The 27,712-nt window shown below is 45.4% G+C and overlaps 1 protein-coding gene across 1 annotated transcript in view; it reads left to right on the top strand.

Annotated features, from left to right (window-relative positions):
• Positions 1-18,671: 18,671 nt before the first annotated feature.
• Positions 18,672-27,712, top strand: part of GFOD1 (Gfo/Idh/MocA-like oxidoreductase domain containing 1) — a 76,370-nt gene continuing 67,329 nt past the window's right edge. The window contains exon 1 of the mRNA XM_074828457.1: positions 18,672-19,321. Coding sequence (XP_074684558.1) covers positions 19,069-19,321 — 253 coding nt within the window. The 5' untranslated portion in view covers positions 18,672-19,068. The remainder of the gene's footprint in view (positions 19,322-27,712) is intronic.

Raw genomic sequence — 27,712 nt, 5'->3', positions numbered from 1 at the left:
ATAAATACCAATAAGCTTCCTTTTGTCCAGTTTGATCACATTTTAGATTTCCAGTGGAACTGCTATGTATACATTGCTACAAAGGCTGTGGCTAACCACAAACTTTAATCCAATGTAGCTAAAGCAGAATCTGGCTGTGGGACAGAATGGGCTGAATTGGAAATGGGAGATTGTAACTCACCTCTCCCCATTCCTGCCCTGCCCTCCTCCCTCCCTTTAATTAATTGTTGCTCTTGTTTATGTAGACAGGCCTCTTTCCCAAAGAAGCAGCAAAATGATGGCTTGCAGAAATCAGCCTCGTGCTGTTTGAACATTTATGCTTCTCTTATGTAGTGCCTTGTATCTGTAGCTTGGTGACTTTGAGTGGCCAGACATGTAACTAGGACTACATGTGTGTGTAAGGTTGTGCACAGCTGGAGCCCTGGCAAGTAAATAGCCAGGCAAAGGACCCCATCTCACTGAAATGTGGGAGAGGGCCAGGCGAGCTTGTGGTCAAACCCCTTGGTGTGGTGCAGGAGTGATGGGGAAGAGGAACTGCAGAGGCAGAGCTCACTCCCTAAATGCAAGTCTCGTGGGCTCCTGCACGCTGCGGCTCAAAACCCTCAAGTATGGGCAATTGCTCCCCGGACAAAGTGTCAGCCCTAAAACCTTCCCAGGGCAGCCGTACATGGGGTCTGTCTGTCTGGGTACCCATGGTCGGCTGCGCCATGCTGTTTTGGGGGATGTACCGCCACCCTCGTCACCTCGGCCACCCCTGCTCAGGACAATTGATTTTCTGGTCCCTACTCAGAACAAATACAGTGGATTCCACCCCTCACAGGGAGGAGGTACAGCTGACAGTAGGCTGCTATCCCCAGAGCAATTAACTAAAATTAATTGGATTAATACAGAGCAATTAGCATTGCCACCTTCCTGAAGCTTGCTGTTGTATGACCTGTCTGTGGCTAGGATGTCCCCCACTTCCCTTGGAAAAATAGTGCCTGGGAGAGCATTGCCCCTTCTAGAGTGACCCGAAATGATGTGCTCGTTAGGGGAGAGGAAGGGAAAGATGGATATTTAGAGGAGGACAGTACTTAGGTGAAATCCCTCTGGTAGCATACATAACGACCCTAAAGCACCCAGTCCTGAAGCAATGTGAATTTCTTGCAGTGTTTCTGACAACAAACAGGTTGCCAAATACTCCCAGACCTTATCCCTCAGTATTTTTGCCATCATTGAGAATACCTGTGCAATTCAAGGTATTCACACTTGGCTCCTCCAAAGTGCTCAGTTAGAGAAGATGGGGGAAAAAGCCAGTACTGTGAAAAATGCAGCCCCCCAGCAGCTCGGTGAGGCAGGGGAGTGTTGTGCAGGGGAAGGAAGGGGCTGATGGCTTGCTGGAGACTCAGGCTGGCTGCGTACAACCCTCCAGGCTGGGGGTTGTGGCTGCAGAGAGAGACTCACCCTGTGACGAAACAGCAAGTGGACCTCAGTGACTGAAGACCTGTGGTGCATGTGGGCTTCCCGCCCTGATTGTGGGCCTGTTGCTGCCATCTCCACTTGTTGTTTTGACATGTTTCTCCAGCGTTCCCCACGTAGGGAGCAAAAATGCAAAAGATTTCATAAAAATGGAAGGGAGGAAGGTAAAGAAGCAAGGGGTGAAACCCACCCTGTCTGGCTGGTTCAACCCCGCATTGGAGACCTGCCCTGAAAAAGGAACCAGCTAAACCCAACCAACTAAAGTGAAATTCTACGTTCAGGCTGAGCCTTTGCTTTTTAAATGTTTACTGGGGCACTTGGGGGGAAGGAGAATGAAGAGAGATACTGGAGCTACAGCTGCCTGACTCTCAGAGGAAGACACCGATCTAAGCATTTTCAATGCAGTTTGTTTGTATTTTCCCTAATGTGTCTGTATTATAGATACAAGGATATACACTATATTTTAAGGAAACATCTCTCTGAGGAGAATTAGAAAAGCATTTACTTAACAAATCATGTCTGTTTCTCAAATAAATCTCTGATATAAGGCAAGGAACCATACATATTTAGACTTGGAAGTTGTTTTTCTATGTATGATTAACACAGATTTCTGAAGTATATGGTGTGGCTTCTGCAATCTGCTTCATAACTTACAAGGGAAATTTCAGTGCTGTCTATTGAACTGTGACAGAGACAAAGGAAATTTTAGAGGACAAATGAAGGATGCTCTTGAAAACCAGGGCTGTTAATTGGTACTCTGTTCTGTATTGATCTCACTCTTCTGCTTCTGAATTTGACTGAGATTCTGCAACTCCAACCCAGGCAGATTGCCATTAGAGTTTTTGTCTGCATTAACCCAGCAGTATTAAACCCTCTGTTCTGATATCCACCTTCTGAAACGCCTTGCCTTCTCCTTTTTCCATCAGAGATGCCCATCCAGCAGACTTTCTCTCATCCCATACCCTGCCCTAAAATCACAGAAATTTGCCCATCGAACTGGTTTATTAAAAATTGTCCAGCATTCCCTGAAAAAAACACCCATATGGCTTGCAAAGCATCGCTTAGTCTTTTTTTTGCACTTTTATGTTTCATTCCTCAGAATTGCTGATAGTGTTGTAGGTTCAAGTTTCTCCACATTAATTGCAATGATATTTTTCAGTCTTTTCCTGCCAACCGAGCTGCTGGCTTTCGATCAGAAATCACATGTGTGCTAGAAAGAAGAAGCGGATTGCTGTCAGCTGGCTCCCGTCTGTTTTGCCATGGAGCAAAGGGTGAGGTGCACAACATGGGGCTTCTGCAAGTGGGGAGAGGAAAGGTGTAAGATGCACAAGGTATATGAAAGTAAGTGGTAAATAGGGGCTTAAAACCCCAATAACCAAACCCAGGGGCCCCTGTTTATACAATATTGGACTTGAATGGAGTAGAAATTGTTTCTATCCCTGGACTCACTGCTGAGCTGAGACTGACCATAGACTGCCCACCTTCCTGCGCCTCAGTGTCCCCATATGTGAATTGGAGATAAAGATGCCAGACTCCTTTATAAAGTGCATCAGGACCTGCTGATGAAAAGCAGTAGGCACTATGTGAACACAAAATGCCTTATTTGTCATGATGTGGCATCTTACACAGTCAGCCCTATGGCCACATTAAAAATTATTTCGGTGAAATGAAAAGGCACTAAAATATATGTAACAAATAAGTGAAGAAGCAGTCAGAGATAAGTAAAGATCAACACAGCTCCCACTAGCTTGACTGAAAAGAGGCGTCGCACACGGCCTGTTGGAGCGCAGCCTGTACACCAGATGAATTACGGACACAGGGATGTGCAGAGGGGCCATTCAACAGGGACAGCCAAGCCTTTCTGCAGATGAAGGAAAATCCATGCTGAGGGCTGTCATCTTTCTCCCTAGGAGATTTTAGGTACAAAGATGCCCACATGTGCAACATAATGCCTCCTTGGTAGCCCCCAGGTTTCTGGAAAGCTGTGAGTGTGTTGTGCATGTGTCATACAGATGATGATTGTGTGCTGGGTACATGCAGTGCCACCAGCAAGTGTCAGACCTACAGTGCGGCCACACAGCGATGCCATACCCATGTGTGGGAAAGGCTGCACTTACCAAGCACCCAGTGCATGCCTGGTCAGCTTCTACTCTCCAGGGAAGCCAAAAATTTCCAGATATAGTTCCCATGCAGAAACACCAACTGGTCTGCCAGATGATCTGGCAAGATGATCCTGGGTAAAAATAAAACCTCCCTCAAATGCTGACTTGACACAGTGTCCATGCAAAGGCAACAAAAGACATCCAGGCACCTTATCTATGCCCTGCCTGTGGCTTCTCTTCTTCTGCACTTTTTTAGTTGTTGGTACCCCTCTGGGCTCACTTTTTTCCAAGAGAAAGTTCGTTACGTGTGTATGAGCTGCTCATCTGGAAAACATGCTATTTTAGGGCTTCATGGTCAAGGGGAGGGCTGAAGGGTTTTTGCCGCATGGTTAAACCTCTGCTGGGGTTTTGGGAGACTTCATGATCTTTTCCTTAGTCAGGAGGGCTGAAAGGCTGCTGCACTGGGGCAGGGCCATGGCTGTGGGGTCTTACGGTTACCCCTGGGGAGATGATGCAGCCCTCGCACAGCCCTCACACACCACTGCCAGGTCATTGCTGCTGCTACCTATTCATGAAGGGGCATGAATGCCAGTCCCCTCTTTGCCTCTCAGGAGCCTCTGCTGTTTCAGAGAGCAGGGTTTTGATTTCAGTGGGAAGGGAGGAGAGCGGTCACCAGGCGTGAGGTTATTTCCAGCTCTTCTGCTCTTCCCCACACATGGGTGTTGAGGGGAGCTCATTGCAGATCAAAGGAAAGGAATACTTCAGGGAGGGGAGGTTATCAAAATGCTCTGCAGACCAGCTCACTGGCAGTAAACATTAAACTCGCTTCTTTCCTAGGGAAATTGCAGGGAGTCCAGCTTTGTTTGGAAGGGAGATTTGACTGGACTTGTGTGATGGATAGTGTGAAAAGTTTCCAGTGAGCAATTAAAGGGGGGGGGGGGGGGGGGACAGACTCTTTGGCATTTTTCCGTGACTTTTTGGGTAACTGAAAGAGCTACTTGTGAAACTCTGAAGCAACAGTGAGTTCCTGGGGAGAGATGAGATGCCCCAAACGCTTTGTTTCTGACAAAAGCTGTTCTGAGTTTTTCTCCCTGCAAACAAAAAGTGAGCAAATGCCAGACCAGTCATCCAAGCAACTACAGTTCAGTGCTTGTTTTATGCCATCTCTTTTGGGGACCTCTTGTAAACAGGGTTTTTTCCAAGATCCCTACTTTCTCTGTCTTATTTGACATTTCTTTTGAACATCTTCATCTTCCTTTTCTAAGGCAGCAAATTCTGCTTCTCTCTTCTGTCTTGTCTCGCCCCTTCCCTTGCATCTTCTGTGAAGAGTACAGAAATTTCCTCCACATGTTGATTGGATGTTGCTGCACTGGTAATTTCTGTTTTGTCTCAGGCAATCCAGCAGGCTTGTGTGATTAAAAGGTAATGCCTGTGGTATGCCTATTAAAAAGTGATGTGGTATATATCTCTTCTCCTACCAAGAAGATTTTTCTATACCAGTATATTAGGTAAGGCAAAGTTCTCCAAACCTTGAAGATGAACTGAAGGTAAAAAAATTATCCATTTGAACCAGGCTTTCAGAAGTCAGTTGAAGGAACACTAAACAGTTACAGGCTCAGAAACTGGCAATATCACAGTTTTGCCGTGCAAGCTGCAATTTGATTAATCTGGCAGCTGTTTGATGGGAAATTAGGAGAGAGTTTTGAGAGTCATGAGAGGAAATTAGGCCATCTTATGCTTTTAAAGCTCTTTAAAACTCAGTGGTATTCCTCCTCCCCTGGAGGTTTATGAGCATGCAGGCAACTTCTGTATTTAATCAAGAAAGCAAGCACAGCACAAAGGTTGAAAACATTTTCCAGGGGCAGCGGGGCTCAATATTCATGTGTTAACAGACCAGAAATCTTGGTTTCAGAAGTCTTGACCTCAGCATCTTGATTTGCATAGTCCAAATCCTCAATTGTGTACCTCACTTTATCCAGTGTTGAGGTCTAATTTAGAAGCACTCCACAGCATCAAGTACTGAACATGGCCTGACTGGCACCTCTGGAAGTCTCCTTGACCTCAGAGGGATCTCTCAGTAGTTGGGTTGGACTGTCTGTCCAGGATGAATCTTGATTCCCTCTAGCAGAGGGAAGAAGCCAATGTGTCTGAACTGTGTGGAAAAGAAGATCCCATGGTATGAATCATCTACTTCCCCTGGTGGAAGAAGAGTGGTTCTAATCAATGTATTACAAAAAAACAGAGAAAACTCTTTCCTGTGAATGATCAACATAAGCCGGCTGTGCAACAAGTCTAATTCAAGAGGAGTAAACTTGGAGTCAGCCAGCAGTGTTGAGGCTGCCCTGGAAGCTTCTTAGTGTTAATGAAGGTTTCACTGGGATTTTAAGACTTTAAAACTGTGCTTTTCTACCAGATGTGGGAATGCAAAATCAATGCAGACGCAATAACTAACCATGGCCCAGTGGAGAGGTTTTGGGCTGTAACTCAGATCTGGTTTCTGTTTTGGGATGTGCTGATCATGACATGGGAAAATAATCTGTGCTAGATTTAGGAGAGTTTAATATTTTTGGCAGTTACAAAATCCAGTTTTATCCTTCTGTGTTCCCAACCTCTCCGCACATTTAGCTTTCCAACAGTTGAGTCCTCAGGGTCAAAGCTTTTTAACCTTCAGTCTGGAAACTACTAACGGTCTGTAAGATATCAGAAGGTGATCCGTGGAAGCGCCACAATTTAAAAACTACATGAAATTATCACCAATAACAGCATGAACAGACAGAATGGAGAAAATACAAGTACTGAACATTCCTAATTGTATTTGGTTGCAAATAAAGGCTACTGTGGTGACTGCACAAAATAGCCTTTTGATTTATTTCCTGAAAGATGTAAGTTGCTCTGGATTTGAGAAGCATCACTTTCAATGCATGGCTTTTTGCTGCTGTCCATGCAGCCAAACATGCACACCTCTGTCACGTCCCGCTCAGACGAGGGGGACAAGTGACTCAGATTCGCAAATCCCCAATGGAGCGGACAACAAGTCTCCAAGTCTAAACATTTATTAACTACTCACAATGTACTAATTGAACACACGATAGTTGGCTAAGTATATAGCAAGTTGTGGCGAGCAATATAATATGCCTTGCATTGCTTAATAGGAAAGGGAAAAGAGGGAGATAGAGGGAATGGGGAAATACAGATCACCGGTCTGGGTTTCTGCGCAGCTCCTGCCGACGAGGGTTCCGGGAGGCACGGGAGACATCCGTCTTTTTCGCTGGCATCCGTCTTCTTCGCTTCACTGCACTTTCTCTCCTCGGAGCCGCGCCACCCCCCCCACCCCCCCTTCTTGATTTATACCCGCTTTCCTTGGGTCCATCCCCTAGGTCGACCCACATACCTACGTATCCCATGTACGGGGAGGGGTGAGGTGTTTCATGGGATGATGTAATTAGCATGATCATGTTAGCCCTCGTTAGCATATTGAGGGGTGTTAACTTTAATATGCATTTCGTGGATAATGAAGCAAAGGTCATTCACCGGACAGATGGCCCTTGAAGTTTTGGCCAGGTGCACCAGAGCAGAGCCGTCCTGTCTTCACAGGGCTCCCTCCTCCAGTCCCATCTTGTGTTATTCGGGCAGCCTTATCAGCTTCGACCTCCACAGAATGCACCCTGTGACTCATAGTTTTGTCTTGCGAGTGTTTGAGGCATTTCTTCGATCAGCCTCAACTTTTGCTTTCTCAGGCTGTTTTTCTTAGTTTCTCACAGGCCTGGTTTCTCGTCTCTCACAACCTCTGACAAGGCTGAGCTGCATGCCTTGTGTTTAAATGCCATGATGGTGTCCAAACTGGTGCTTCCCAACCTGTTCTGCATCTGGAGTCAAAGTTCTCACCTATCCCCCAGCAAATCTGGAGGTGAGTGTTATTTTCCCTCTTATGCACAAACTCTGCAGTTAAGCCACTAGTTCAAGTTGTAGAAGAGTCAAATTCAACTTCCCCATCTGCCCTAAGGGAATGTGAAATCTCATCTCCCACTTTTTGGGAGGTTTTTCTTGCATTCAGGATCCCAGCAGCTCTCAGCCTCTCCTTCCCAGTGGAGCCCTCCCACTCCCCATGGAGTATTTCCATCTTTCCTAAGCCAACTATGACCTCGCAGGTCACAAGATAGGGTGCTTGATTGTGAGGAGGGGAGACCTGAGGTCCAGTCCTTGCTCAGATTAAAAGCTCAGTGTTTTAGTAACACGTTTGCTAGCGAGGTTTTAAAGAAAGGCAGAGCACTGAAATGGGGAGCCAAGGCATCATGTAAACTCCTGGAACAAATAGTGACTGAAGTGACGAACAAGATTTTTTCATTTGGAGATTTTATTGCAAGTGAGGAAAGCATATTTCTTTTATTTCAGTTTCTTCATTTTAGCTTGGTCAATGATTGTTCATTAGAAATGAGAAATTAATTACAGGTAAAAAAAAAATGGAAAATTTTTTTTTCCTACCCACCAGTCTATGAATAAACTGATACACCAGGGCTGAGATCTACCCATTCTAGGCTGTTTAAGCACTGGCTAGTGGTTATTTCATGCACATCAGTTTTCTTTCTTTAATAATTCTATTAACTTTAAACACAAAATGTGTTTTGATACCATCTTCTTTCACATCCAAATCATTTAATGTGACTTTATTTGATAATGAAAACCAATGCTACCTTTTTGTATGTTATTATAGCCTAATTTCTATCCAAAGGCAATTCAACATAACTCCTAAGAAAAAAATTGAATTACCTAGTAAATATAAACTACAATTTCCCATCTTCTAATATAATAAAAGGTAAACATAAAGCATTTGAATAAAAATTTCAGTTTAAGTATTTGAACATACGCATATCACATTCTAAATTAGCAAAACAAGAAAGTATAGCAAAAGGCTTCGGGTGCTATGGAAGAAACCTCAGTGGTTACCAACTACTAGGCATCAACTGTTCTTTGGAAAAATTATCAAATACAAATGCAAAACTGGAATAAAACCTGATAACTTTAGCCAAGGTCACTTGCTTTCTCCTTCAAGTGACAATTAAAATAGATAGTTTAAATCCCACGCATATGAATCGCTCAGCCCAGCTCATTTTTCACAACAGGAGGTAGTAAGTTTTTGTGCCTCTGTGCTCACAAAAGAGAGGGGGAATGAGGCACACTGCTAACCCTGTCGCTACTGTCTGCTGTTTTTGTTCGCTCGCTCCCAGCCCTCCCTTGCAAAGGGCTTCCAGCAAATGTACTTTTTGCCTTGTGTTTATCTGCAGTGCCTTTCTGAGGAGCAAGGCACCTGTATTTTCTGCCTGGCCTTTCCCCTCTCAAAAGACCCATCTCCCTACCCTTGTCTCATACCATTTATATTCCCCACAGATCTCTCGTGATGGAGAGATGCCTCTGAAACCATCAGGTAGGTCTGACCAGAAACACCTGGAAGAGCCTGAGATTTCCATGAAGCAGCAAGTCACAACCCATGAGGTTTCTAGGGCATGGAGGGAACTGGGACCTAGTGCATCTGAAGGGACAAAACAAGAGAGCTGGAGTCTGGCATCCTGGGAAGTCAGGAGATGAAAAGCAAAGAAGCCTTGATGCATTGGTTCAGCCCAGGGAAAGAGATGCTATTTACTACAGTGTTTGTTGCCTGGGACTCCTTCCCTCCTTTCTGTTTGACTCTCAGAGTTGCTCCAGCATTACACGTCCTGACCATGTTTTGTACTAAACCAGCCCAGCCCAAACGCAGGTTAACCCCCCTGGATGCCTGCAGGAGAGTTTCAAAATCCCATCACACCACTCACTGAAATTACACCTTCATCCAGGAATAGGAAGGACCTGAGTTCTGCAGCATTTCCAAGGGCAGCCCAGTCCTTCTGCTGGAATGCTGCTGTGCATGCAGGTTACCAAATTCCCTGACCCCAACTGTTGCCTCTGAATTATTCTGAGACTGTTTAGTGTTGCTTTTGCATGTTTTTTGTTTTTTTTTTTTTTTTTTTTCAAAATAAACATGCTGAGTGCAGCACGCTGGCAGTCATCAATATTCAGATCAAATACCACTGCATGATGCACTGCCTGGGGATAAAGAGAAATAGGAGATGACATGGGGGGCCACTAAAACTTGTTAGCTACCAGTTAGCTCTACTGCAGTCTGATGTGGGGGAACTGACTCAAGGCAGGTTTGTCTGCCTTGGCTGAAAGGCATAACTGCAGGATTGTAAAGCCTTGTGACTGCACTTATTTGGAGAGTTTAACAGAGGGAAGAGCAGGATTTGCATCCACATGAGACTGCTTTGAATCTAGGCTTAGGGCATTTGCTGTGAGAAAAGAGTTAATATTTCCTCCTCCTTAATTGTCATGAAAATGAGTCACAATTTAATTCTGGGCCACTTTCTATGCCAGATGAACAGCACAGTGATTCTTTGCTCAGATATCTGTAATGATAAAAACAATGCAAAGATGAGAACGTCACATTCCAACATTCAAATCACAGAGCTTCTCCTTCCCTTGACTGGGATCTGAAATGCCTGCATTTTTTCAAGTGTGAAATGAATGAAAGAAAATGCAAGCATCTCTCCTTTCAGGATGTGAATGATTTCATGGCAAGTGCTTCATGCTTATTTTTGACTTGCCTTTGAGCCTTGCCCAATCACAACATTTACTTCACTGAAAACTATTTATCTGTGGAATCAAATCTGTATAAGCCTAAAGTCTGAGGGTAAATGCTCTAACCTGGATTTGTAAAATGTTTTGCAAATGTGATTAAAGCCAGCCTAGCTTTTCATGGTAAATAATAAAAATTATGCATCTGACAGAGATATTAAACTGAACGCTGCCAGTGATTGCAATGCTGTATTCAGCACCCTCCTTTGTCTTGTCTCTTGTTAGAACAATAGGAGCACAGTCATACATTTTACAGTGTCCCACATAGAATATATGTGGGACACAGCCCGATGTGTACTGCATTCGATTTGTGATTCCATAATGTCCTTAATAAAGCTGCCCTACTTTCTTTGTTGCTATGCTTTTCCAATATCAGAAGTGCTGAGTGCTATAGCATAGCTTTATTAATATTTAAAAAAAAATTCTCCTACTACTAAGCGATCCTCATTCATCCACTTTTGGTCATTTGTCCTACACTGAAAGGTGATGTGTCCTTAAACATCAGAAAGGCACGTATGCAGCTGGAACACTATTCTGGGCATTATAGGTGAGACATGTGGCAACTGGAAGCTCCGTGCTGCAGCCTTCACTCCGATGAGACACCACAAAATCCTTAACAGAGGGAAGAGCAGGATTTGCATCCACATGAGACTGCTTTGAATCTAGGCTTAGGGCATTTGCTGTGAGAAAAGAGTTAATATTTCCAGACAAACCTGCCTTGAGTCAGTTCCCCCACATCAGACTGCAGTAGAGCTAACTGGTAGCTAACAAGTTTTAGTGGCCCCCCATGTCATCTCCTATTTCTCTTTATCCCCAGGCAGTGCATCATATTGAATAATAATAATATTATTATTATTCAATAAACAGCAATCATCAGTTTCAAAAATGCTATGTATCCATGTTATTCCTAATGATTAATGCTTGAAGCCTGATGATGATATATATAGTTATCTGAGCTGTTAAAATACTTTTGAAGAAACATTCTCCTCTTAAAGAAAGTTCCTTTGAAAGAGTGTATTTTCATTTCAAGAGGAAGATTAAGCCTTGCTTAAATATTAACAGGAATTTCTGGTGTAGAAATTATCTGTTTATCTTGAGTTGGGAGCTGGTCTCTAGCTGTTATGATTTCAAAGAACATCTCAAAAATGTAACCTCATTAAAACTGCTGCCTGGTTGCCTGCCTCAGTTTGCAGATTTCATGGGAGAGCCATTCTCTCCTGTTCATTTCAACAGTGATGATTCAGGCCTGGATGCCAGAAATTGTTGACTTTGACAGTGTTCCTCTGGGCACACCAGAGGAGGACCTGCTCTGAATTATGGCAGGCACAGAGCAAGGAAGAAGAGGAAGGGAAAGCGATTAAGCCTGATTTCAAGAAGGAAGTCTCCAGGTTTGAAAAAGCCAGGAAATACTTTTGGTTCTTAGGAGGGAGAGAATTAAAAAAACATCTGATTGTTTATTTGTTATAAGGAAACCAATGCTGCAAGCTTCCGATCACCTGAAGCACTTGACAACACACTGTCTTCGCCCCATGTGGATGGGGACCTGAGGGATGCCAGGGATGGACTGGCCTTCCTGCTCCAACCAGGAGATGTTACAGCCTTCCTGAGGACAAGGCTCACCTTCCTCACTACAGACACTATACAGGTTCAATACTCGCCTGGGTTGAAGAAAGAACCTCCAGAAAGAACCAGAAATAATGGTTTTTCTATTTCAAATAAAGGATAGCTTGCAAAGAGCCAGTAGCCTAGAAACTGGACTGGACTGAATTTACCCTTTGCGCAATTAAATAACACATTATTGACCATTATTGATTTAATGAAGCAAGGTCACGGAGCAGGTAATGCAGGCCAGACTTCAACACTATCACATCAGTACAGCTGGCAAATCTAAAGCCTGAGATTTAACAGTGTCGCAGTCTTAAAGAGCATGATTTTCAGGGAGCAATAGCTGTGGAGAGCCATGTCAATGTCTGAAAACAAACTGCACTAGCCCTGCTGTGCTACAGTACTGGCGTGGACATAACTAATGTTTTTTCTCATTGTTTTTTTTTCTCAATGCATAAAAAAAGAAGACTCATTAACTTGCATTTATTTGTTCAGATTAAAAATAAGCACAGTACCAATCAAGAGCTCTAAATGCATGGGCCATAAATTCAAAATCGAAATGGAAACAAATGACCAAGGCTGCCTATGGTCATAGGAGCATACTTCAGGCTGTCAGGGACCTCAGTAGGTGATGCAGTAAATACCACTGCCTCAGTACCTTTCCCTTCAGTAGCCTAGCAGGGGAAAGAGAAGGGTGGCATTTCAGTGTGTCCAGGAAGCTAGCAAATCTGGTTTTGGGCATGTCATAGGAAAAGTGAAAGTTTCTGTATCATAAAAAGAAATATGTGTGAAGACCAGCAGCAGGACACAATCCTGCATTAGAAGAGAGCACTCTCCAGAGGCAACTAGCTGCTTTCATCTGTTCCCAGGACACAGATCCTCCTGGGATTCAGTATCTTCTTAGTGCACACAGGACATGGGCTTGTTGCAACAGGTAGACAGAAATTCCTGCCTATCCTGCCTGAAAAACAGCAGCAGGTTTTCTGTTGTGAAATGTAACTGATTTGCAGTATCCTGGAAGACTGTCCAAATCTGCAGTATTTAACATATCTGACATTTTAAAATTATTCATTTAATAGATATATTTTCCTTTAAAACCTGTTTCATAACTGTCTCTGTTAAGGCTTCCTGCAAGTAGCTGAAGTCCCAGCTGCTTTCAGAGAGAGGAGGGGGGCAACTAACTCCAGTGCAGAGCAGTCTTGTGCTACATTCCCATATAAAAGGGGTATTTCTACCAAACTGAACCCTTTCAAAACCCACACTGCATGGGCAGGCTTAGAAGTCTGGAAATCACACGTGTTCGCTTTCACGCGCTCCTGCATGACTAATGAAGTGATGATACTCTGCTATTTTCATCCCAAAGTAACATCTCAGCTGCCCTACAAGCAATGTGCAATGTTTTACTGCTAAAATAATAACCACTTCAGCAGCGTATTACAGCTATTTGCACAGCACTTAACAAGTGTGATATGACACAAACTACTGCTTAGGCTCAAAGCCATTTTTCAGAATTAAGAATTTCTATATGACTCATTCACCCTGTTATTTTTTTCCCCCCAGCAAAGTACCAATATGAGAATCCCCTTCTCCATGGGTCTACTTACATATTTCGACAACCATGGATTTGCTAAGGTGGCTTAGTAAGCTTTAGCTACTTCTGCCCAGTCCATTGCATTTGTCCAGAGTCTCTGGATGCCTGGCAGGAGCCCAGACAGAGCAAGCAGATGGCCGAGGCACAGGTACAGAAAGTTAAATTTATTGTGGGCAGGAATCTTGCCTCCTGGGCAGATCCAATACCCGGTGTTGTGCTCTAGGTATGCCTCAGGTATGCTTGATTTGCTGACGGCGTGTCAGGGATTTCATCAGCAGGTGTGTAAAATGCAACACATCTGACGATTCAGTGCTTGCATGTGTGCTGTGGGGTGCATACACCCATGTTTCTGTTGGGAGGGAATGACTGATGTGAGCTTTGAGCATGTATTACACCATCACAGGGCATGGTCGCACCCAGGCAGCTATGCTCCCATTCCCTACTTTCATTATGGGATCCCATGTCCATCTTTGCTAACACATTCTCTATCTGCTTTCTCACCTATTGAACTGTGACCGATAGAAGCTTAGGAAAGCCAGCTAGGCTAAAAGTGTTTATCAGCTGAGTGCCCCATTTTGGGTGTTTATTTGCCCTCAAACACCCAAAAAGACCCAACAGAGAACAGAGAACATTGCACTCTGAGGCTCAGTTTCTCTGCATGTAAAGTGGGAATACATGCACTTGTCTTCCTTTATAGGTTGTCCATACTGTCAGAGCAGAAGCTGTACTTATTTAGTCCTCCTCCGTGCCTTAGTGAACAGACCACCAATGCCTTCAAAAGTATCTTGTTAGCGATGCAGTTTCTTGAAGCCTCGCTGGCTTCCTCACAGCCCATCCACACTTGACATACACATCTTCTAAAGAAAGACTCTGGAAACTGGGAAGGAATAAACTCTGAAAATGTACTGAACAGGCTCAGAGACTCTGGGCATGGCTACAGTTCCCATTGACCAGAACAAAGGAGGGTTGAATGTATTATGAACCCTTTGTTAGCACGTGGTCTACTCTTCTCTAGTTCTCTCAGTTGCACATTGGACCATTTAATACTGCAAATGTTAAAGCAATTCCTGCCTTTAGATCTCAGAGCAAGAGCTTCTGTGGGTTGTCTCAGTGGAAATGCATTCAAAGAGACACCAAAGTGAAGCGTATGGCTCTTTGCAAGAACAAATTCCTGTCGGCCTGAGAAACTGCCAATTGTGTGGTATTAGATGTAAAAAAGGACTTGAGCAACTCAGCTCACGCATCCTTTCTTGTGCTGCATACTAAAGCTGTGGATGAGTCAGTACAGCTGAGTGGGAGAACCAGACAGGTCTGAATCACCAGTTTTTCCTTGTCTCCAAAGTACTATTATTTCCATGCAAATAATTTCAAGCCTCAAAGCCATAGAAGAAGTCCAGTAGTGGTGAGTGCAAACCTCATACACCAGAAGGAGACAACTGGTTATTGAAAATTCACAGCTGCTTCATGTTTGAAGACACTGATTTATGTAAAAGGAAATTAGCTAATTAATCTTAAAATCCTGGAACTTGAGAAGTATTTGGAGAGACAGTAAGCTCTATTTCAGAATTTCACTGAAGCTATGTATTATTCAGCTCTTTCCATTGTTGTTCCGACTGATGCATGAGCGGTTTGAGAAATGCAGCTGTGGAGTCTGACAGGATAAATGTTTAAAAAGTCTGAAAAAGACCAGATTTTCTTATAAGTACAGAGAAGTAAGAAAGAAACAGTGTGGGATCCTGGTACTCTATCAGGCAGATCTTCATCTTTCTGTCGAGTTCAGCAGGCTCTGGATAGAAACCTCTGCAATGTGTGGGAAGGCACCTTCACACATTTGGAAAGTAAATTGAGGACTTTTATCTGCCAAGTGTTATCTGTATCTGGAAGACCACCAACTTTCTGCATTTTACTTACGCCAACAGATAACAAGTATTTGCACGTCATGTATGCTTGATTGATTCCTTTTTACCTTTTATATGTGCTTTTATGTATCCTTTTCTATCTAGTACTTTCAACATACTAGTTACTTTAGTAATAATAAAACTAAATACAAAGCTAAATAAAGGTTAAATTAAAATAATTAAATAAAAAATAAAGGATTTTTAACTTTTATAATCTCAACTTTTATTTAAGAAGAAAACAATATAGTTCTACAAAAAGAATTTTATAAAATATATGAAATTCAACCTAGAAGACAGTTTCAGATCTTTGCAAACAACTGTATCAGAATTCTGTAGAAGAGCTGTTAAGTTGGTATTTCTCACATAAAGTTGGTAATGTAGCAATATGCACATTGTACAGTATAATGACCCGGAGCTGCAAAACACAAATGAAATATGTAGAAGGAACAGAATTGTGACTGCAACATTTTTATTAGTTTCCTGATGGTTGCTTTCATTTACAGAGTTTAGAAAGACAAAAAGGATGTATGAGACTTCTTTGGGTTTTTTTCTGCGTGAAACTTTATGCTAATAACTTATTTCAGGCTAAGAAAAACCTCAAGAAAGAACAAAATTATTGTCTCTGTGAGAGAAATCTCTGCCTGTGTCTTCCTTGAAGGAAGCTTGAGCAACCTTAAGAACAAAATGTCGGCTCTCTTGACAAGACAGGCAGGCTTAGAAGTGGAAAAATCTAATATACAGAATACCAGAGGCTTCGTAGTTCAGCAGACATAGCCTGGGGAACCTCGGTCCTGGTTAGACACGTCTTTAAAGTGAGGCACTTTGCTGCCACCATAACCTTTTTTGCTTTGCAGAAAAAATCTTGCCCAGATTTGATAGTACTTCAAGTCAGAAGTAACTGGCAGCACTAGTGATGTGGATTTGAGCAAAGATTCTGCTTTCACTCATGTTTGCAGTCACCTACATCGTGGTGAGGACATGGTCTGCACTACTGAAAGGCCAGTTGTCCTTCATTGGCTTCTCTCAGTCCTTCTGGGCACTTGTGAGGACAGGCAAGTGTAACATGGTGGCTCTATTTCACACAATTAATTGAGAAAGAATTGCACCCTACTCTAGTACAAACGGTATGGAGTATGTCCCCAAAAGTCCCTGCAACAAATGAGGGGGAAGGCACTGCCACTGCAGATGGGGCAATTCAGATTTGGCATTATGATGTGTTTAGAGGTTGATTTGGCTACTGAAGTGCTGAGAGCTAGGTGCCATTCTCTCAGCTTAACTGCAAAGCTATGTTAACCTAACAGGAGAAAAAAATACGTTTAAAAAAGTAAAGCAAGGAAAAATTTTCTCTAGGAAAACAATGGACTTCGAGTGTAATAATGCTGTTCCCTAGTCCTTAGTTCCCATTATCTATTTTCTTACTGAAAATTTCTCAAAACAATGACCTTACATAGATCTTCATAAAGTAGCCTGTGCCTACTAAAATAATAGAAGCTATATAATAACTAAATAGGTATATAGCATCTATTTCTCTTCAACCTTCACATATTTACCCTGTTCCTGTAACCTGGCTACTTTCTTGGGGTTTATTATTATGTGCAGACAAGCAAATAAGACAAGAAAGATATCCCAAATTGCTCATCCTGGGAAAACCCTGTATAAACAGGTTTGAATGTCTGATGGGGAGCCCCAACACAATCCTTGTATTTTAAAGAAAGGTAATACCTCTGCGGTTATTTGACAAATGGATCTGGGTTGTGTTTCAATTGTCAGAAGTCAAAGAGTATCCATCTCCTTCACTTCAGTGCTAATAGTGCACAGAAAGCAAAACATGTTTAACTTGCAGTGATCCTTTCAGCGTCTGTGCTTTTTGTAATAAAGAAGTGTTTGCTGTGAGGCGGTGGCAGGAAAAAAAAAAAGACCTCTTTGCAGAGCATGGGAAAGGAGCGCTGGCTTCCAAGTCTGATTTTTCAAACACTGGTAGATTACGTACGCAACATTGTCCCTGGCATGTTTCCAGGGGTCTAATATAGGAAAGGTTTTTAATTTCTTTTGTCTTTTCTTTCCCTTTTCTCTCCTCTCATTCCTTCCCCCCTTTCCTTCCTTACCCTTCTCTTCCTTTCTCCTCAGAACTGGTAGAAAGGACAATATGTGGAAAAACAACATCTTCATTCTTACCCTTTAATTGGAAGCAGGAAGTTTTGTAATTTCTTTTTTTTTTTTTTTTAAGGGCAAGATAGACACCGGTGTGACTGTGCGGCACTCAGTGGAGGTTCTCTGCTTTCAGAGCAGGTGAGCTGTGCGTAGGGCCCGGGCAGAGGCTGATCCCTGGGAGAAGGAGCCCTGCGCTGCTCTGCACGGGACAGAGGCCGCTGCGGTCCATGGCCGCGCCCGGGCCCACCGGCAGCCCCCCGGGGTGGGATGGCGGCTCGGGAGGGCCATCGTTCAGCCCAGCCAGGGGCAGCGGTGGGATGAGGGGCTGGCACGGGGCACTGCAGCGGTGCCAGAGGGTTTGCTCTTCTGTGGTCCCGGATTTCCCTGTTTTCCGACATGAACCACCGTCCCAGTAAAGCCGAAGAGATGCGGTGTTTGCCAGGGGAGCAGGTGACCGACAGTCGGTACGGGGTGCGTGGCGGGGACCTTGGCCGGGCATCGCGGGCGTGGAGGGAGGAGCGGGTGGGGGAGCTGGTGTCCGACACTGAGCGTGGCCGGTGCCGGGGTTCGGGGCAGCTCCCCTCGCCCTTCGGGACATCACAGTTCTGGAGAACCATCGCAGGGCTCCGGAGGCGGGCTGAAGGCCAGCGGACACCACCAGCTCACGCCGTTCTGCCGCTGGGGTTCTCCCAGCTCTCCCGTGCCTTTACTGGGCGTCCATCACCACGACGCCCCAACCTTTACTCGCCCCGACCTTTACCTCGCCCCATCACCCCGGCCCCTCAGCGGCCCTCCCGTGGGGGAAGAGGCTGGGGGGGGTCTCCCCGTGGGCCCGGCGGTGGGAAGATGCCCCGAAACCGACCCGCCAGGCGGACGGGAACCCCCCGCGGGCCCTCGGACAGCACCTGCAGGGGGGCGAGGGCTGCCGGGGGAGCCGCCCGCCGCACCCTCCCTACCGCAACCCAGGGGACGCCGGGCGGGGCGGGGCGGGGCGGGGCGGGCGAGGCGGCGCCCGCCGGCTCCCAGGGGGCGCCCCGCCGCGCCGCCCGCCGCTGCCGGGGCGGGGCCGGGGAGGGCGGCGGCCAATGGTGCGGCGGGGGCGGGGCGAGTGGCGGCCAATGGTGCGGCGGGGCGGGGCGGGCGGTGCAGGAACCCTCAGGAGGTGACGGCGAGGCCCCGCCCTCCCCGCGGTGAGCGGGCGCCCGCGGCGGACATGGCAGCGGAGCGGTGCTGAGCGCCGCGTCGCCGCCCCCCGCGCTCGTCGGCCGCCTCTGCCGGGGGAGGGAGGGAGGACGGTTGGCTGGTTGTCCCTGCCCGCCCCGCGCCCGTTAAGGGAGGGCAGCGGCGGCGCCTCCGCGGAGGCGTGTGTGATGGTGCGGGCATGGCGGGGCAGCCGGCGGCCGCGGCGCTGCTGAGGCGGGGGGCTGCTGGTCCCGGTCCCGGCGGCGGCAGCAGCAGCCAGCGGGGGCTGCCTCCCTCTCCCGCCCGCCCGGCGGCCGCCTCCCCCCGCCCCGGCCGGCGCTGAGGGAGGGAGCGCCGCGCCTCGCCTCGCCGTGCCGTGCCGCCCGCCTCGCCCCTCGCCGCCGCCGCCGCCGCCATGCTGCCCGGGGTGGGGGTGTTCGGCACCGGCCTGACGGCGCGGGTGATCGTGCCGCTGCTGAAGGCAGAGGGCTTCGCCGTGAAGGCGCTGTGGGGCCGCACGCCCGAGGAGGCGGAGGAGCTGGCCAAGGAGATGAGCGTCCCCTTCTACACCAGCCGCATCGACGAGGTGCTGCTGCACCAGGACGTCGACTTGGTCTGCGTCAACTTGCCGCCGCCGCTCACCCGGCAGGTCGCCGTCAAGACCCTGGGTGAGTGGGGGCGAGCGGGGGGGCGGCGGGGCGACCCGGGCTCGGGCTTCGCGCTCGCCTCGGGCTGAATGAAGCGAAACCCCGCCTCAGCGCGGAGTTTTTCCTCTGCTTTGCTTTTTTTAACCCCCCCGTGTTTATTCGGAGAGGGGCCGCCCGCTGTAGCAGGCCGAGGGGCGGCGGGGATGGCGCTGCGGCAGCTCGGTGGGGCATCCCCGGCCCCCCCCCCCGGTCCCCGCCGGCGTGGTCCCCGGCAGTAGGCACCCGTCCCTCCGGGGTGCTGGGGTAAGCCTGGGCAGGGCCGGGCCTGACACCCGGCCCACGCAGCGGGGGAAGGAGCAGGTGTCACCCATGTCGCGGTAAAAAGGAGAAAGTCACGGTAAAAAGGAGTAAATATCCCTCCTGCCCGCGTTTGGCCGGCGGTTTCCATACGCGCCTGGTCGGGGAGCATCGCTCCCGCGTCGGGGGTACCCACGCTGCTGGTGGGGGGGGCTGGGGGGTGCCGGCTCTGCCCCCGGCCCCGAGTCCCCAACTGCGAACCCGAGATCTCGGGAGGCAGGAAACGGTGACAGCAGAGGAAACGTTTTTACACCCGCGGCTTAATTAAGATCACGTACAAAGGGAGGGAGGGACTGAAAAAGTAGGCATGCACTGTTTTAAGCTTCTCTGGTTTCAAGCGTGCAAAAATGGGCCGCATCTCGCTTTCTCTTGTGTGAGCTGAAGTCTGGGCTTTACTCTTTCAGCTTCGTGCTCTCTGAGCCTTGAACGTTTGTTTTCTCATGGACTTCAGTGGAGTACCCTCCGGAGTAAGGCGGGCTTAATTTGTCCCTGCTAATATAGGTGGGAAAAGGGAAGGGAAAATGCTGGGAGCCGTCGTTGTTGGAGAGCGCGGCGAGGTTAACGAGTCAGGGTGGCTGGTTGGGCTCTGGGGCTGCAGCGATGTAGGCTGATTGCTATCGCCTTCAGCCTCATCAATGTGTGCGGCACGTCCTAGTGTTACATTGCTACCGGCGTACTCCTTAGAATTAGTTACCGTTCAAATGCTGCTAATATCACAGCCAGCTAGTGTTTTCAACCTTTAAAATAAAGCAATTAAGGGAATTAAGGCAGTACCTAAAAAGCCTTAAGTACAGCGGAGGCATTTGTCTGGAAGCCTTGCTCAGTGTTACTTTCTGTGCGTGAAGTCAGAGCATTCGCTTGTCTTTTCTAATATACTTCTGACTTCTTCCTAGGATACAACACTTGCACCAGAAAACTGGCTTGCTTGCCAGAATGACACGCAAGTGGATTTGTAATGTAGAAATATATATCCCACAAAACATGCATAAAAGACACTATCAAGGTAACAAGGTTTCGTGTTTGACGCACGTTAATTTGGTGACAATTGTATCAGTTTTCCTGTGACACTCTTTCCTGCAGGTGTTGCTCATGGAGGTGCCCCAGCTTGCCTGTGCTGTTAAGAGTCCCACGAGGTTTCAGGCAGACATGAGGCATCTGCTACAAGAACAAAATTTCTGAAATAATAAAGAAACACAATTGGTGAGACTTTTCCGGAGGGCTTAAAGTAATAATATGTTTTGTGCCTCTCTGAATATTTGCAGCTAAAGAAGAAAAAAAAAAATCTGTTCCCAAACGTGATGAATTTATGAATGATGCTCACAATTGATGTAGCTGAGATGTTATAACTTGCTGATGCAATCTGCTAGCAACAGACTGGAGAGAAAAAAAAAAGGTGTTTTCTCCTTATTCATTAGTAGTGTACCATTCTCAGTTCCCTTTCACCTCCTGGTTAATTTGGTTTCCTCCTGTTCCCCAATGGTCTTTATTTGTATGTTGCAGGGGGAGTAAAATGTGTGTGAAAACACATGGAGTGGTTATTATGTAGGGATTAACCATGTTACAAGGTGATAATGTGCAACTTGTGATAATTTTTTTAGTGTATTACTTATTATTTGCAGAAATATCTCTTGGAGTATAAATAAATATTCCCTCAGTTATTTCAGAGTTAGATTTTTTTACTGTTTGGTTGTGGGGTTTTTTAATTAATTTTCAGGCATTGGCTCTATAACAATGAAAGTTCTTGCATGTTCATGCAGGTGTGAATGGGGCTAGAGCAGCAGTTCCCCAACCCCTGAGAGGAATACCTCCCTGCTGGCAGCTCCTTCTCCTGGCCCTGCTTGTGCTTCATGGCTTGGGAACTCCTGTGCTCTGGATTTTGCTTTAGTCACTGAATTTTCTGTTTGGAGGGGAGGAGTGCAATTGCAGTCATCAAGTGGGGGTTTCAGAAACCTCTGGTAAGCAGGGGCAATGTCGTATAGGTTGAGGAAAGCAGAATCTGGAAGAACATTCCTTACTATGATAAAGAAAGGATGGGGATCTCTTTTGAACTTGATTTTTTTGTTGTGTGTTTTTTTCCCTCTTGAGATTTCACACAAGAAATATTATGCAGCAGCTAGCGATAGAACATAGACAGGGATACCAGAGGTTTTACTCGTAGATGGAGTCTTCAGGAGGTCTGCATTGCAGCAGAAAGTTGAGAAAAAACACGAGTTATTCGTTAATATACTCTGATCTGGCTTCCATATGAGAGGAGCCATATCTAGTGTGGGAAGAGGCAGGGACCAACTTTTCTTTCGTACCTGTATTTTGTTTTCAATGGGCTTGTTGCCAAACGCTGTGTTTTCGTTTGGGGAGGTTTCATTATTAAAAAGTAAAAGCCTGGGGAAGCAGTTGGCGGTGTTTCTGTCCCCCGTCTAGAGCTGTGTTTACACTCTGAATTTGCAGCATGTTCAAATCCACTCTGGCCTATTTCTGATGTGTACTCTGGAGATGAAGGTGGGGTGAAACAGGTGCCCCTGCAGCTGTTTTTAACTCGGACCACGTAATGGGAAAAACTCATTTGCTTTGTTTTCACTGATATGTCTGACATATAGAAGTATTGCTGCTCAAAACATGTTTTTGGCACGGTGGCCCATCAACTGCTATTAAAACACAAATGTGTGAATACATGCCCCAGCTGAGGAAGTCGCCCGAACTGTGGCTTCCTGGCAGCTGTTGCGGGGAGAAAGTGGGAAAAATACAGCTTTAAACTTGCCTCTGTTGCTCATCCCTGTTAGAAACAAGATCCTCAGCTGGGTCTGACTCTTTATGGCCGTTTTCTTGGGAGCTAGACCAATGTTGGGCAAGTCTCTGGAACAGACCAAGTTCAAGGGAGATTTGGAAACCGGGCTGGTTTGGATGATGACTGAAATCATGAATAAAACCTTTGGCATTTTATGTGAAATAACGCTGATGGCCTCTGTCACTTCTCTGTGAAAGGAAACAAATTCCTTGTTTGCTTCCACAAAATGGGGGTGACCGGCCCTTTCTCTTTTCTGCCCCTGGTCTATCCTGCTCACTTAGAAGCTCTTTTGTTTATTGCTGTTTGTACTCTTTCCCTGTAGCATAATGCAAAACTAATGTCCCAACTGACTTACTGCTTGGTGATCAAGAAAGATCAATGGCTGAATATTTAGGTAAGCATGGAAAACAGTCTAGTGTTGAATAAGGGTGTTCTCCCTTTTCACGGAACTGAAAAGTTTGGCATGTTTGCTGGAAGTGGTCTGCTTTTCCTCTGTCTGCATGCATCAGCAATACAGTCATATCCCAAGCCTGATCAGACATGGGAGATGTGTTTGCATAGAGGGACAAAAATATGTCACCAGAGTACCTATTTGTGCTCAGGATCAGAAGAGTTGCTGGTACAGACAATGTGATATGACAATCCACCTAGTTCAAAACTGTCAACGCATGACTTTGTTCTTGGTCCAGAGTTTGTAAAGTGGTTAGGATCCTTTGGGATGGCTCTTTTAAGGAAAAACATTATCGTGACTATTTATTATTAATAGCAGTGTAATATCTATCCTGCAATATTGAGTTTAAATTTGACCTAATAGCAGTGACTTTCAGCAAACACACAACAGTGTAATCCCTCCCCCTTGTTCAATTAAATATGATGTTCTCCAGATCCTGACTGAAACAGTTGCCCTGTGTGACTAAATAGCTGCCACATCAGGTGAAGTGACTTAATACAGGTGGTGCCAAGAATTCCTTGATGACATTTCATCTCAAAGTTGAAGGGGAAGGCACAGACATTTCTATGTGCCTGGTCCTATTGGTGCTTGAGTCAAGTCTAAAGAGAACTTACTCCTGAGGTTCATATAAGTGTTTCTGGGAAGCAAATGTTTTGCTTTTGGGAAGAATTAAGTACCAGATGTGCTTAAAGCATGTCTCTGAGATGTTGCACTTAATTCTATTTACAGTGGTTTTGCTTACTCTTTCATCTTAGGTTGAGGACAGGAACACTGAGCTGTGTGCTGAGTATTTGCTGCACAAGTTTGCAGCCATGTCTATGTAGTATTACTTTTTAAAATATTTATATTGTAGCTCATGGTAGGAGTCCCTTCTGCCTGGGGACTATACAGAGTATGACTTTCCCAGCCCTCCAGAAGTTCTTCCTCTTAAGGAGCACTTAAATTTGTTTGCTGACCAGTGCTGCTTCTATACTTGATTGTGGTCATGAGGGAGCATCTTTATTTAGAGAGGAACATAAAGATTACTGCTTGGATCCTTACCTTCTCACCCCTTCCCAGGAAGCACTGGCATCACACAGACATGCAGTACAGGCCTGCAGTCCAGAATATGTTTGTGAGAACTCCTTTTTAAAGGACTGGCAGTGTTATCGCTGGATCTACCCCTGAAGTGGGAGGAACATCAGCTGCAGTGAAGTAATTCACAGATCTGATGCAATCTCTAATTAATTTCTACATTCCTCTGCACCCATGCAAATCAGTCAGAGGTTACAGGTTTGTAGCAGTGAATAGAACTTGGTCCAGAGTTTGTAAAATGGTTAGGATCCTTTGGGATGAGTTGCTCTATTAAGGGAAAATATTATCATGATTATTTATTATTAATAGCAATGTAATATCTGTCCTGCAATATTGAGTTTAAATTTGACCTAACAGCAGTGACTTTCAGCAGAACATGCTCTTGTACTTGGAAGGCAGATGACTTTGCAGCATATTAAGTGTGAATTATGGTCATCTTATTGCAAAGGACAGTCAAATTAAGTGTTGCCTATCTTTAATCAGCAGAGCTAGCAAAGGCTGTGATGCCTTTTTTTGCACATACTAGAAAGTCAGTCCAAAGAGCCTGCTGACAATCAGCTGCAAGTCATCTTCCTGCTTGAGGGATGATGGTAACCACAGAAAATGGCACCTAGCTCTTCCATTGACCTTTTTCTGTCAGTACTGCAGACCTTTAATTCCAGTGTTATTCCTGTAAAACTCCTACAGAGATACTGTGGGATTGAGCCTCCAAGACAGTTAAGGCAAAGAGCACTGTTCAGGTACTGTTTAAAAAACAGATAAAAATGAAAAAACAGACAACCCCCCCATCTTATTTCCTTTCTGGCCTTCAAATCAAAGGTGAGTTTTAATTGTTCCCAATTGTCATCTTCTGTTTGAAAGTAACCGCCAGTTCAGACATTGCAGTGGTAGGATAGATTGGGAGCCCAGTATGAACCAGACTTGGACGTTGAGCTCGTGCTATGATGATGCATCCTAATTTGCCTAGACTAAGGAACAGCCAGTTGCATTTGAAGTGGTTGTATTAAACGGTGTTAGGCATGAAGACCACCATTGCTATCCTGTATCCAGTTGGGTCAGTTTGTGTTGTTGCAGTTTCCTCTGTACTGTTTTAAAATGAGTGCCTGGCCTCAGGGGTCACGAAAGGCTGCAAAGATGAGTTGCTGTGTTGCTGTCTCTGGACCAGCGTGGGCAGCTGAAGCAGGATGGGCTGAACCTCCTGAAGACTGCTGCAGGTCTAGTCTTGTGCCCACTCAACTGGAGGTTGTAGAGATGTGGAAAGCAGCTTCTCTCAAGTTTAGGAAGTTACCATCCTGTCAGAGATCACCGTGCCCTGTAGGTGAGTTGGCTAAAACAAATACATGCCCAAGCCCTCAGTTGCTCTACTTCTCCCTGTGATTTAAATGGCAAAACATGATGCTGGAACACGGACACCCTCCTTCCATCTGCTTGGCTGCTGGGGGCTTGCTCCTTCAGTACAGGAGCAGCAAAGGAAGCGAGAGCAGTGCTGACCTGTGCCACTGCCAGTGTTTGATCTGTCATGCTTTGTTAGGCAGAGCCCATAGCCAGGGTGGTGATACTTTGAGAAATCTGACTTTCTTTTAAATACATGAGTCAGGTGCTTTTGTCTACATAAAGCTTTAAAAAAAAAAAAAGGCAAGTCCTTATGACCTTTGTCTGTTTCACTGCACTTTGAACACTATTCTTCTTGCACTATTCTGCTTTTACATTGGTGTTAGCAATGGTGGCTGATACAGCTATTTTTCCTACTGTCTGTGGTACTGGAGAAACTCAACTGTTCCAAGACTAGTGCACACTAGTGCTATTTCCAGCACAGGTCCTCCCAGGGCATCCTTGTCAGTGTGAACAGTGATGCACTAATATTAGCAATGCCATAATGTCTTGATTTGGTTGAATGGCTGAAAGAGGTTAGTAGCTCTCTTAGGCATGGCTTCTGGCAGTGCTCATGAAGATTTGACTAATGTGGTGTTAGGAAAGGGCTGGAAATAGTAAAATCATTTCTCGTGAACAAAGCAGGCATTACTGCTAAAGGTGTGGGCACGTGTGTTCTAGCCTTGTGGCTGTGCTAGTGAGGATCACCTTTTGTATTTCTTTTGCTGGCACAGTTGGTAGAGTGGATATCATGTAGACAGCATTTTGTGCCATTTTAACAAAAAAAAAAGTTGCACAACTGTGCTGTGGATGCTGTTACACAAACAGAAAATGTGTAGCATAGCTTTCTTCTATGAGAAGATGATAGAAGGCTCTGATAAAAAGTGTGTTTATACTGTTAGAGCTGTGGCCAGGCTAAGTATTGTGATTATTTAATTTCTGGAGTAAAATATTTCATCTCTGTAACAAGGGAAACAGCAAAGAACAGATCTCTTATTCTTCTTTCTTGCATAGCTTTATGCCTTCATTCTGACAGGCAGTGGCCACCGTGACACCTGCTTGGTACTGAACTGTCTGATCCTTCTTCAACAGACCTTCCCTCTGTGACTTGCTGTCTTGTTGCTTGTTTTTGGAGACTTGTGTTGCTGGGTGCTCAGTGGTGTAGGTAAAGGAAGGACATGTGTCCTGCTTCTGTTGTTCCGGGTTCTGGAAGAATATTAAATAGGGGGATTAAGGAAGAATGTATAGATAAATGTGGAGAAAAGAATGCTGGGCAAAAGAAATGACTAGCTTTTCAAGCTTCCCACTGTTGTCGCTTCTCCCTCCTTTTTTTCTTTTTCCTAAAGCCCTCTCATGTCCAAGATTGACACTACATGACAGAGATTTGCTGCGTAGCTCCAGACATGGATAGTTGAGCACAGCCCCTGATGGAGGCAGGGTAAAAACTCTGCAAGATGCTAAATACATTGTTCTCTCCACTTTTGTTTGAGAACTAGGTAAATTGTGTTGAAGTGTATTACAACTTACTGTCCTTTTCTTCATATGTGCAGTAGATTTTGCCCATTTAGCAATAGTGGTGGCAAAGCACTGAGGATGAAAATTAGTTAGAAAAAATGTTAAATTTCTAGGACAGCCAAGACTGGTGTTTTTCACAGTCCACTGCAATGCAACACCACCCTTCACTGTTAATATCAGTTTGCCACACTGTTATCCGGAGTTGCCATGAATTGTTCTGGTTTCCTCAAACCACCCAAGCAGAAGTGTTTACCCTACTGCTTTTTGTTTATTATTCATATAATAAACTCTTAGTTCATAAGAGTGAGCTGTCAAAGCTGGGGACTTAATTTACGAGGTCAGTGTGCATGCAGGTAACAAAACCACACTCCTTACAAAAAATGATTTCAGGTCTTAAGCCTTGATTTAAACAAATTGATTTAAATGGCTATGTAATTAAACAGGAGCAATCCCTTGTGTATCTTCCCTAAATTGATTTAAGGCCTGGTCTGCACATAGATTTTTGTACCAGTATAATTATGACTGCAAGGAGTATGATTTCTTTAATGTAATAATTGCTGTGTGGCCATTAGAAGTCCAGCTGGTTTGACTCCTGGCATGAATGCTGTTCTGCCAGCATAATGGCATCTGTATTTTGTACAGGTAATTCCTGCTCATGTGCAGGCATAACTTGTCAATTTCATATATATTACTTAGAGCGTCATCTGGTATAAATGTGTCCATGTTACTGGTGTAGTCCAGCTCTAGATGCATTGGTACAGCTGTACTCTGTGTAAAGGTAGTTGATGTATTAATTTAGGTGGTTTATTGTTGTGAACGCTGGGAGGAATCTTGTTTGGCTTCTGGGCCACTGTGAGTTTGG

The sequence above is a fragment of the Strix aluco genome, chromosome 1, assembly GCF_031877795.1.
Source record: "Strix aluco isolate bStrAlu1 chromosome 1, bStrAlu1.hap1, whole genome shotgun sequence".
In the NCBI taxonomy this organism is placed as follows: Eukaryota; Metazoa; Chordata; class Aves; order Strigiformes; family Strigidae; genus Strix; species Strix aluco.
This window is presented reverse-complemented; position numbering and strand designations above follow the sequence as displayed.